Genomic DNA, 13365 nt, shown 5'->3' on the forward strand with positions numbered 1-13365 from the left:
AGTGTGAAGCGGCTGGAATGAAAATCAGTACCTCCAAATCCGAGGCCATGGTCCTCAGTCGGAAAAGGGTGGCTTGCCCACTTCAGGTTGGTGGAGAGTTCCTGCCTAAGGGGAGGAGTTTAAGTATCTTGGGGTCTTGTTCACGAGTGAGGGAAGGATGTAACGGGAGATTGACAGACGGATCGGTGCAGCTTCTGCAGTAATGCGGTCGATGTACCGGTCCGTCGTGGTGAAGAAAGAGCTGAGCCGCAAGGCGAAGCTCTCAATTTACCGGTCAATCTACGTTCCTTCTCTCACCTATGGCCATGAGCTTTGGGTCATGACCGAAAGGACAAGATCCCGGATACAGGCGGCCGAAATGAGCTTCCCCCGCAGGGTGGCTGGGCGATCCCTTACAGATAGGGTGAGAAGCTCGGTCACCCGGGAGGAGCTCGGAGTAGAGCCGCTGCTCCTCCACATCGAGAGGAGTCAGCTGAGGTGGCTTGGGCATCTGTTCCGGATGCCTACCGGACGCCTTCCCCGGAAGGTATTCCAGACCCGTCCGACCTGGAGGAGACCCCGGGGAAGACCTAGGACACGCTGGTGGGACTATGTCTCCCGGCTGGCCTGGGAACGCCTCGGTGTCCCCCCGGAAGAGCTAGAGGAAGTGTCTAGGGTGAGGGATGTCTGGGCATCTCTGCTTAGACTGCTGCCCCCGCGACACGGATAAGCGGAAGAAAATGGATGGATGGATGGATGGATGTTGTTTAGTTCTGTTGCGATTCCGGTCAGGTCGGTGCTCTGTGTCTGGTGTGTGTGTTTGTTTTGTCAAACACATGGTATGTTGTTTTGACAGCTCGCCATGCACTCTGTGTTTGTGTCACTCTTCCCGCCCCTGTGTATCCCTGTCAGGCTTCCCCACCTTATCACCCTCTCACCTGCAGCCATTCCCAGTTTTATTGCGGCCCTGGTATCGCATTTTTTCTCTCATCCTTTGGCCACTTCCCGTATTTTGGTTTCCCCATTTAATCCCTCTTGTTCTCTCGTCTTGTGTCAGACTGTTGCATGTTTAGCCGGTTCTGACAGTCTAGCTGGTCCAGCTACTGTCAAGTCTTAGCCGTAGTTACAACTTACTTAACCCTTAGTCTTCTTTTATCTTCCTTCAACTCCAGTGCCGTTGTCTCTCTCTGTTTTTCTCCTCTGTGCCCCGTAGCACCTGCTAGTGCCCATGACCTCCCAGTTACCGGCATCCAGGCACCTCATGCCTGGCAGGAAAAGATATCTCTATTTGGGTCCGGTTCTCTCTGTGAGTTTCGACGGGTCCAGTCCACTCCCCGCGGACAGATCTTCCTCAGTTGGTCTAGTTCTCCCCCAGTGGGTCCACGTTTCTCCATAGTGAGGTTTTGCCGGATCAAGCCTCTCCCTGTGGGCTGTGTTTTGGGGACCTCGGACTGAGTTCAGTTTTGTTTGTTTTGCTGTCTTTTTCCCCACACTTGAGTCTCCGTCTCGTCCTGTGTCATGATACGTTCAGACTTTCAGACTTATTCTTCATGTTATGCTACTGTTCTAACAATGTCTTTGTTTTTCTCATTGACAAAAACAATACAAAAGACACCAACTTTGCTAATAGCAATACAAATAACTTGATGTTAATGTGATTTTAAATTTTTTAAAACAACAAGGTGATTAATGACCAACCCAATAAAAGTACATTTTATTCACTGGTAGCAAATAAGAAACTGAATGATTTCACATTTAGGCATTACACATATATATTTTATCATTATTCTGTTAAACACTCAAACTATGACTATGCCAAAATGGTCATACACTACTAGTTCTTTTAAGGATAAAAAAAGGGTCTTTCTTTGTCTGGTAAATGTCTTGAAATGAACACATTGCCTTATCTGTACTTGACAATAAACGATACTGCAACAGTGGAAGTGAATCAAGACCATAGAAAGAGGCATTATAATGTCCATAAGGGGGCACAATTGTCACACGTTTATATTTTGCATGGATCGTCCTCTGTGTGTGTCATAAGAATATCACAGACATCCAATCCTACGAACCTGCATGACAGACATCTCACCTTGGTGGAATGTATCAATGACAAAAAGTTTACCTTTTAAGCTATCGAACATAAGCAATAACAAGAGTTGCGTTTGTGTTCCTCTAAATGTTTATAACATTTACTATTATACTGCAATGGGAAGAGTTTACTGTCAAACTTTGAATGGCAGTGTATATTCATTTATTCTGTTTGTGATTATATGATCAGTAGCATTTTAAAACATTGTAATTTATGGGGCCCAATAATTCCCCCAAATTGAGAACTAAGATATAGTATATATATGTGCATACTGTAGTACAACAGTTGAACTTGTGATGGAAAAATTTAGTATTTTAGAGGTGACAGTCAAAACTTGAAATATAAACTATAATAAGTTTATTGCACATATTTGGATTAATATATTCAACTATTTGTTTATTTTCCAAAACCCATGCTGAGTCCAGACATCAGAAAAATGCACAAACCAGCTGCAATAATAGCCAACGAATGTAGAAGGGATTGCTCTTATATTTTAATGTGCCGATTTATGAGAATATGTACCATTATGGATGTGACAATTCTGAAAGCGGCACATTACCTGACTATGGAATAATAATACATTCTTTAAAACATCAAGACCTCACATGAGTATTTAAACCATGAAATATTTTTACACTATGGTAAAATTTGTCTGATGGTGCATTCGTTTAGAAACTAAAGTTTTTAGTTTTAATTTTTGGGAGATACTTAAGGGTAGAAGCTAACAGCTTTTTATATCCCGCATTATGTTTAACGTATCTGTAAAAGTATATTAGCAATAAAGGACTGAAAACACATTAAGTCATATTATGTTTATTGATAAAATTGGGCTGTTTTCATTTAGTACAACTTTTTTCTTTACGTGTTTGCCATAGAATACTAGCATCATCTTTCCCGGCTTGTGCAGGAATCTGCAGACATGCTTCCCCTATTAACACTGAAGACAAGATAAACCTCAGAGGTTTCACACACAATAAAACACAGGGTAGAGGGCACAGGCAGCATACGCTTCAAATAAAACCTCATGCACAAAAGAGGTAGCACATGCCAAATAAAATCACCCAAAAATCATGGCTTTGTTTTCTGACTGTTTCTCACGAGAAAGGGCACTTTTGTCCGGAGGGTTTTGTTTGCAGCTTTAAATTGAGAACATTAACATGTTGTTTTTGTGTGAGGTGGGGTCAAATCAAACTCATGCTTAAACAAAACACCTCTGATCTGATGTATATTAGATATTGTTTTGACACTGTTTGGATAGAAAGGAGGGATATTATTATGCTTTTATGTAAGTTAAACTGTTATAGTCATGCGTTTCATTAATGACATGAACAGATGAAGTATGCTGACTTTGTGAATGACGGCCTTTCACTCAATGTGTAGAGGTCACTTGTGTGCTGAAGCGCTGTCGCAAATCACTAGAGTTCATTTCAGTCCATATCTTAAGTGTGACTGGCAGCAGGTCAATAAAAATGGATGTCACGAGCTGTTCTTCACCAATAATAATCAAGGACATATCTAAAGAAGTGGTCGAATAGACAGATGTATCGTGCAAAGCGCATTACATTGTACGCGTGTCATTTTCCCAGACCTGAGAGACGTGATTGTCGAGCATGCGCCGCACACGGTTCTTAAATTTGACAACTTGAACGTACAAAAACAGCTTTTGTTAGAGAGAGCTTGTCAACGTCTCCACATACAGAAAATCACAGAGAACATATCTAAAGTTGTGCTGCCAAACTTGTGGCGTTGTTAAGAAAACCCCAATCGTCGTTTGAGTAGCATACCTAAAAACCAGCCACTAGAAAACAAGTAAAAACACCTATAAAGACATAATAATAAAGTGATCTGATGCTTTTATACATATTTTACATTGTGATTCAGAGTCATTTGGGGAAAATTACTGCTGTACAGGAGAGGAGGGCACAATGGAGTGAAGGGTTCTGATAATGCCCACTTTGTTGTGAAAGAAGTAGAAGTCCTTTGAAATCGTCCAGAAGGTTGATAGGACAGAGACATGAGTTCTCACAACACTGTTTTGCAAATTAGAAAGAAAGCAAGTCGACTTAATATGACTAGCTGCCGGTTATGAACATTTTATGAGCTCAGTCTCGAATGGCACCCTCAGGGTCCCTCTTGCAAGTCTATTGGCGATAATCCAAATGGGTAAGTCAAGGGACCATGGATTGAACTAAGATCCACTATAATTAAAAATAAACATATATGAGGGATTTTGTGAATGTTCATTATTGCTCTGGGTGAAACTCGGTTGTGCAGTGATCCCATGTTTACGGCGAGACTACAAATGATGGTTCAAGGAGTGTATGCTTTCCCGTGGCTCAGTGGTTAGAGCATGGTGCTAGCAATGCCAAAGTCATGGTCTTGATCCCAAGGAATAGCACATAGTCAGAAACAAATGTATAGTACAATGCAATGTTAGTCGCTTTGGATAAAAGCATCTGCCAAATATACATTTGTGTGATGGCGGTAACAGTAGTTCAGTTTGGCCCTGCTGGAGTTTGATGGGTGAGGATCAGAAGGAAGGACGTTTATCCTCTTTTGGATCTGCTATAGAGGACCTTTGAACTGGTTGCCAGAGAGCTGCTGTCGAATGGATGGCTTTGATCCCGCCACGTCGCCGAGCTTACGCCAAACAACCTGATCAGACACACAAAACAGTTTAATAAACATTTTTGCAAAACTACACATCAAGTCTTTGGCACTATTGTGAGAAAGATAAATCGATACTTCGGCCACTATTTACACTTTTAATGATTGTTAATAGTTTCACAAATTATCTGTATGTCTCGGGTTTACTGTATCTACTAGAGATGCACCGATACAAAACTTCTCCGCAGAAACCGATTTTCAAAGTGATATCTGACGATAGGCCTACTGATTCTGAAGATTAAATTCATATTTCTTAACTTTATGAATGTAATTGATTCATATAATGACTGTTAATATTAAATTTTAAATATTAAACTGGTGATGTTGCTACATATCCTCGTTTGATTGACAGGATATATCAGCCCTGATCATCAGCTGTTTTAAATCTAGACGATTATTGCTTTTATCGGTTCATTCCGATATATCGGTGCATCTCTAGTACTTACAACTCTGTTATACTGTTTCAGCCTCACATCAGCCACACTGTTTTCTTAACATCATCATTGACTGAAATCCCCCTCCTTTCTTTCTAAATCAGGCTACAGAATTACAGAATGCACACAATATGCAATTCTAGTGCTTTAACACCCACAGAGACCAGCGGGTTTATTGTGTTTAAAACAGACGCTTGTCTACATTCTCTAGATATCAGAAATCGCTGTCATTCTTGATAAGTTCCTCCCAGAATGTTCAAGAAGAATCCAAAACATCCTTAAAGACAAGAAGTCTATCAACGGTGTTCACAATAGTTTTGAACAAGCCGAGATGCTCCAGGTGAGCGGGACAGAGGTGTTATTGTGCACTCAGTTTCTACATTCCATCGAGGGGCCAGACAAACACATCAAATCCTCTCTCTATCACGACTTCGGAGCTCTGTGTAATAACCGGTCTGAGAAGCACATGCTACATTTCATGCTTCACTAAGATCAGCCCTCCTCGGATGCAATTGCTTATATAATATCATATATGAATCTGAGCACAATGAACAGTGTGATTTTCAATAAAACACACTCTAACATAAGTTAACTACATAAACTAAAACAAACTAGCAATACGAATAGTTCTACACCATTTATTAACCTTAGTTCCTACAAAATTCAACATTTTCAAATAAATGCTGTAAAAATGTATTGTACGTGTTAGCTAATGCAACTACTACTAATCGCAATGAATGAATCCCTATTGTAGAGTGTTATGACCAAAAACATTGTAATTAATGAAAATAAAAGATCAGAGAAAGAAGAATTACTCACGTTGCACATCTCTCGCACTATGGCCTTTTCTTTTTCACTCAGGTCTTCCTCATTTTCTTCTGGAAGCTTCTTGTCGAGATTATCATGGACCTCCAGAACCTGTTGTTACACGGCAAAGAACATTTGTTTATTAGGAAAGCTTAGGATACCATTTCCTATTGACTATTTTAGCACATTTTGCAAACATTTTAACTCTTTGAGAATAATAATCACAATGTAATGTTTATATACAAAACGATAGTTTGTGTTTACATAATATATGTCTGGGCACTGTGCATATTTATTTTGTATACATTTTCTGTAATCGCATACGTTCATGTATATAATCATATTTATGAATACTTCAAATCAACATTTATTAATTTATTATATTTTATGATTATATTTTTCTTAAATATATACATGTATGTTTATGTACAAAATGAGTACAAAATGAACATGCGCTGTTGCGAATCGCCATATACAGTATGCAGATGATATACAGTATTGTTTTAAATGATTTAGAAGTGTATTAAAAACAAAGATTTTAGTATAAAAACGCTTCTGTGCTATTTTTTCTAATCATCTAATGCAATAACATTGATACACTTAAGTGCTTAAATGTCCAAATACTTTTTTGGGTCAAGCATATTAACAGCAATGACCTTTATGAAAGCACAAAACTAATCCTGATGCAGCAGAAAAAGATTCAATCTTGAAACCAATTTTAAGCCTCCGGCATTTAAAAGACTGCCATGTGATCATATCACTATAAAAAGAAAACTAATGAAATTATAGGGGCGTGTTGTTTTAGTGTGTGTGGAGTGTCAAGCGATGATGGTTCGTGTACCTTCATGGCATGGACCACAGCCTCTGGTTTCTGTACAGATGAGAGAAACCCCGTGGATGGTGAGGATTCACTGGTTGGGAGTCTTCCTGTCCCCTGGAGAACAGAACATATAAGAAGGTCAGTTTATCAGTTACACTGGAATAACATACAGTAAGTTAAAAAATAGCTTTTTGTTCCAACATTTTGGGGATAATTGTTAATCCCCATTTAGGGCTGCCCCTAAATAAAAACATATCATTTTAAACTTTACAATGCTGGAACATCAATACGTTTCGTTGGTGGTCTGATTTTTCTGATGTTTGATTGCATAAAATCTATGATATATTTCTATATTATATATATATTCATAAAAAGCCACAAAATCTGTGGCCCCCCTGAATCCATCTTGGTGCTCCCAGTTTGAGAACTACTGAATTATACAAATGGCAAAATATTTGGAAATATCTTGATCTTAATAGAAATGTATTTATTATGTCTAATTTTTAATTATTAGTCATCTTGAGGCCCCCTTGAGATTCACTGTTCTGGATCTTCTAGAGTTTCCAGAAGTTCTACTTTTAGTCATACACTTAGCATATGGCTCGGCAGACAGTATGTAATAATCGCAGTAGAAGAGATAAAACCAAACTCAAAAGCACTCCTTATGTACTTATGGCCTGTCAATCAAAATAAGAGTCACCCTTTATTTTTACAAAAGAACACTTGACCTCTCCGAAAAAGGACATCTGCAGTGCTTACAATGAAAAACTACAGATATGGCGGTTCACTATAGATTAGTGATAAAGCCAAGAATCTGCCACACTACACGGACGCCAGCCACTACTGGTAATTCGGCTTTGAACTCAAAGCCTTTTAGTTCGTTAGATATATTCATTGTGACAACTGGCCAGTCTTTAAAATGTAAATGTCTTCTCGAAATCAAAGAGTGCACGGGCCACCACAGCAACAATGTTTTTGTAAGGAGGCATCCAGCTTGGCTGAAAATCCAGCTAAACCACTAAACGTTGGTGGTTTCTAGGCGGTCATTGGCTGGTCAACCACCTCAAGCAAGCTGGTCCAACCAGACTACAGAGATAATACGAGATATAATCTTAGACCACAGTTGGTTCTAACACACACGCACACACACATGATAATTGTGTTCTCATTGGTGATGTCCTGATTCATCAGTTATGCGTCTTAACTCAGCAGGGTTGAGCTCAGAGGCTCATTCATTATGAAAACTACATCCCCTTTAAAACATTCATTTCAACACTAAACCCAACAGCCCAGACAGCTGTGGAGGACAAAAAGTGTCTGGTATCATTTAATCATTCATGCTTGAAGAAAAGAGGCGGATATGATCCACATACATTTACTCCGAAGAGGCCTGAAAATATCCCATTCGCAACGCTTTTAAAGCGAAGCACGATAGACATCTGTGTGTTGTGTTGTGTGCAGTGTTCGGGAAAACATTGCATAGCTTCACATGAGAGCTTATCAATCATGAATTCTGCATATTATGAGGTGGTTACCATGGAAACACTAGAAAACTATTTTTAAATGACTCAAGTGATGCTTCAAGATCCATGACAAACTTGGTCCTGAGAGAGCAAGTCAGGCCAAAGCTAATTTGCATAGTTAAAAAAAGTATGTATGTATGTAGGATACAGTGTGCATCATGTGATGTACAGTACCGCATACATTTTTATATTATTGCCAATATATTCGATGAACAAAATCCTTATTTTTATCTTGTGTGAAGACAAAGTGCCTCTGTAATGCAAACTTTTGAAATCATTTGTATACTAAATTACATCTAAAATCGGCCAATTGAACGCGGCTCAACAAATAGTGTTGTAGTTCAATACTGTGTGGTTGTGATGTGTGGAGCTCTCGTTCAAACTACACATCTGTTTAAAGTGATACCAAAAATCCATAAAACTTTAAAGGTCAAATTTCATAAAATGGTTGCTTGACCTCACAGGTAATGGGTCCAAAAAAATTTATTAAATTCAGAGAACCGAATTGACTTTTTCCAAGATCTTTCAGCAGATCTTTAGCCAACCATACAAAACACAGCACAGAATACAGTAGCGAGACGGTCTTCATGTGTGCCGCTTTTTTTCATTCATTACTTGCTTTTCTGTAGCATTTAATGGTGCTCATTTTTAAGGTAAAATATTTCTAAGTTCCAGTTCTGTAAAAGAAAGACCTATGGCAATATACAAAAGATAAAAGATCAGATCTCTTTCTTTCACACAGTTTCTGTATAGAGCCAAATCTGGTGAAGCTGAGCTTTTATTTTGAATGATTCTCTCTGCGTTTTCTCATAACTTATTTGGCTTCTTTACGTATATGACTTTAAAAATTTGGTTTAGATTCAGATTGATTTCTTTGCACATCGACTCACATTGAGCAGGGCTTCCTGACGCTGGGGCAGAGAGGACAGCTGTGATTCTGAGTGGTAGAGGGTCATGTTCTTCCTCAAAGCTCTCAGGTCCCCTGGAGTACACTGTCACATGACAAGCAAAGAAAAGAGAGACATATCAACTACATGACACAGTGTAAACCAACTACTTTAACGTCTGAAAGCTTGAAAAGCAGGAAAAATGAAGAGGATGTGTGTGTAGTTTAGTCACTGAAGGGAAGAGACGGTAAGACATTTTAGTATTTTCCAAATATGTAGCATCTTCCTGTGGTTCTATTGTCTACAGAAAATAGTAAAAAGACTTGTGGAGATGTGGTTTGTCTGTACTCGTGTTTTTCAACATTTTACCATGAAATTATTCCATTGCCCAAATACAGCATAAAGGCCCATTCACACCAAGACCGATAACTATCAATATAACTATATACAGTAGTGGTGTCACACCATATCAGTACCGGCAATAACCGTGATATTAAAACAGCTACTATAAATTTCAAATGTAATTTATTGGCCAAAAAGAGACCATTGCGTTTATTCTAGAGATGCACCGATATAGTATATCGGCCAATAAAAGCAAGTAGAGGAAAATGCACTTAACTTGTGCTCTGTATGTAGAAAATGTTAAGAAACACGTCTCGTTCAATATTCATAGTCATTATGTGAATAAATAACATTAGAAAACTTAAGAAATATGAATCTAATCTTCAGAATCGGAATCGGCAGGCATCACACGGAACAAACATCTACTGATATCGGTGGGGAAATGTAGTATCGGTGCAGCTATAGTTTATTCTAATCTTGTGTGCTGCAGTTTCACATTTTAAATGCGCAAACCCTTGAATTTGAATGGATTTTGAATAGCTGTCAATGTGTTATCACTGTAGCTAGGAAAAACCCGCCTGAAAGTGATTGCAGCAATATCGTTCCTCTGTATCTTTATCGGTTTCATTGTGATGGGAAAGGTAAAGGTAGAACAATTTTAAAAACGTTATAGCAAGCTATCGTTTTCATCAAGCCAGAACAACCCCTAATACGGCTTCCAGTCCTTTTTTCTGTCGTATTCTCATCTAAAGGGAGTACCCTTATATCTGGTCATGCTGCTATAATAGAGACACCCACAGGCTCTGGCTGGCATCATCTCTAATCACCGCTGATGCTCATGACATTTTCATTGTCTTACTCTCATGTTCTAAATACACGTAATCCATTCAACAAAGGATCTATAAATAACCCTGTCACTCTCTCTTAGAAGAGAGAGCATTTGTGTTTTGCGTGGCTGCAAGGAAGAGCTGAACTTTACATTAAGCCTACAACCACAACAATACTGTGTCAAACCCGAAACTATCCTTGGCATCCAGTACCTCAGAGATGACGTATTTTTGTAGGCTAACTCTGATGTAAGTGCCGCGACTGGTTCCCTCGAACCGGAAGCCTATGCATTTTTCCCATAGACTTTTGGATGATCGCAAAAAATAAGATCTCTGATTAACAAAGGTTTACGATGTTTACACGTTTTGTCTATCAAGACAAACTTTACAAATGAAATACAATCGGGTAAAGTAAAAGCTAACACGACGCTATAAACAAACTACACTTAAGGTTGCTCAATAACGTCACCACCACCGAGCCTCCGGCAACTCTTTCAAACTTTATAAAAAATGTGTTCCTAGTAACTACTCCGTGAATGAATCCGCATTTACGTTTTTAGAGATTTCTGCCCATGTTGCATTATTTGTGAGCTTTATAGCCACAATGACGTCTAACGTCCCCGCCAAAGGAAGTAGTTGCTTTTAGCAACTTGTTATTCTTAAGACACAATAATAATACGTTTTATGACATAGAGTAAAACGAGAAAATATTTAGAGGTTTTGGTTACCACACTGGTTTAGACAATGTGTGAAGTCTTAACCTCTCACATATGTTCCCACAGGTGTGGTACACCACATTAACTATATGTTCCTTTGACAACCAGAAAGTTCCAGATTTTGTTTTAGCAAGAATTCTGCGTGAACCAACATGCTTTACCAGAGATATTGCCTCAGGAAAAGATCACGACTACTACTTGTAATACATGCGTCTTCATTTAAGCAGTTATACAGCTATACATCTTCACACTGTGACAGAATGACAGCACAATCCTCAGAGAGTCTTTATATAAATCAGCTCAGGACAGTAGAATATTCATCCTCTGGTCATTGCTGTCAGTTGAGAAGTGACCACAATGCAGTTTGTACCACAGTTCTTTAACACTACTGCTGACAGCATTTTTTGGAGGGTGTAAATCTCTGTGGGGCAGAGCTGTGTTTCTGCAGAGCAAGTATTTGAAGGTTAAAAACTGTTATGTGGGGTTCATTTGATAAGATTTAACACCTGCACAGTGTTAACTACATTGGGTTCTCTGTGGGAGTTAAAATTATATCCTGCATATTTTCAGTTTATTTGACCTCACATTATTAAGATTACTGTATTATCATATAAAACAAAGTTATCCAGCATTTGGATCAAAAAGGGACGAAAACAACAGTTGGGTTCAAAATAACAAAATAGTTACTTTGTTTAAAATGAATAACTTGGTACAATATGCCCATTTGAACTTTTCATCAGGTTATATTCCGGACAAACCTGAATGCACTAAGGGAGTGTCAAATGTTATTTCTCTTGTAACTAGCAACACAGAATCATGAGCTGCTGCAATGTAACCTGTTTGAGGGGACTTCAATGACTGCATTGTTCCTTTAACACTATCCGTATAATAAAGTAATTAGTCAACCATCTGATGCCTGTGTTCAAGTAAGAAAATATGAGTTAATTCTTGATAAACAGGTATACTTTATTCTTAAGAGTCCAATCTAAGCTTTGTTGATATCTTTATAGCAGGGTTGGGCAGGATGTTTGTGATAAAAAAATTATTACGATTTGATTTGTTTTCCTAGATGACGTTTTTTCAATAGCTTCAACATAGCAACAGTACTAACCGTGAATGACTTTAGTGACGCATTCAGCATTTAGCAATCTTTAAAGCATCACTGCTATGTATGAAAACAATGGTTGAGTAATATAATTCAATGCTTCAACGAGTAAAATAAATTAAAAACTGATGGTAATAAATAAATAGATGTATTGCAGTTTTGCACATTTTTACTTTACATTACATTAAGCACGAAGTGGTGCATTTTCATTGATAGAAATCGGATGATGCCCAATATAGATAGTGAACATTAATAAAAAATGCAAAGATGTTCACGTTGATCCTTACATCCATCAGTTTGTCTGGCATTAAAAATTGACGCTGCACTACCTGCGTCACTTGAATAAATGATGAAGACGAAAAGACATCCCAATATGAAAGGACCGACAGTTGAGCTCAAGCACCAGAAGCCCTGGAGTACTCCACGGCATGTTAGCACAAGCAGTTAGCCTAGCATGCTGTTTAACACTCTAAATTTCTCACCATGGAAATAAGAGGCAGGTAAGAGGAAAGCGAGAAAAAAAGAGCCACCACCACAGAGCAAAAATGTGATAAAATTACCTTCATAGGTATCTGTGACAAGCTATGACGGTCACATGGCTGGAGGAAACAAGAGACGATTTAGACGCCAATCACACATACGCAAGTTAATGTTTGTACATCACATAACCCTGCGCATAAAAACAGTCCAGTATCTTTAGTGTTTTGTTTTGGGGATAGTTCACTAAAGAATGAAAATTCTGTCATCATGAACGCACCCTCGAGTTGTTCAGAGCCTGTATAGATCTCAACATTACTGTACATTTCAATGACAACTAAACAAAACAAAAGGTAAAAAGCATCCTCAGCTCAATAAAGCTTACTCTAAACACAGACCTTTAAAATCAGGGGTCACTTGAGTAAGGAAAACAACATCTCTCACAACAGCTGAAGTGCCTTTTAGAAAAAGCTTTGTGAGTATCCTGGTAAATCAGGAGTTCAGCAAAGTTCATGTACAGTCTTCTGTAAGATGGACGTCTATTCTGAATTCATCGTGCTTCAAGTGAATCCACTCGCTCTCGGGGACTGCAAACCGTTTTCTTATTTGACCAGAAGTAACTCTTGCATTTTAATCATAGTCTTACAAAGTGCCTTCCATCCTGGGGGGATAAAGTGCATTTAGACATT

At 38.6% G+C, this 13365-nt stretch overlaps 1 protein-coding gene across 1 annotated transcript in view; it reads right to left on the bottom strand.

Annotated features, from left to right (window-relative positions):
• Positions 1-2869: 2869 nt before the first annotated feature.
• Positions 2870-13365, bottom strand: part of ccdc85cb (coiled-coil domain containing 85C, b) — a 30432-nt gene continuing 19936 nt past the window's right edge. The window contains exons 3-7 of the mRNA XM_079474951.1: positions 12760-12798; positions 9213-9314; positions 6821-6913; positions 5992-6090; positions 2870-4726 (exon numbers count right to left, since the gene is read on the bottom strand). Of these exons, the coding sequence (XP_079331077.1) occupies positions 4637-4726; positions 5992-6090; positions 6821-6913; positions 9213-9314; positions 12760-12798 (423 nt within the window). The 3' untranslated portion in view covers positions 2870-4636. The remainder of the gene's footprint in view (positions 4727-5991; positions 6091-6820; positions 6914-9212; positions 9315-12759; positions 12799-13365) is intronic.

This window comes from Barbatula barbatula (assembly GCF_947034865.1).
Source record: "Barbatula barbatula genome assembly, chromosome: 15".
In the NCBI taxonomy this organism is placed as follows: Eukaryota; Metazoa; Chordata; class Actinopteri; order Cypriniformes; family Nemacheilidae; genus Barbatula; species Barbatula barbatula.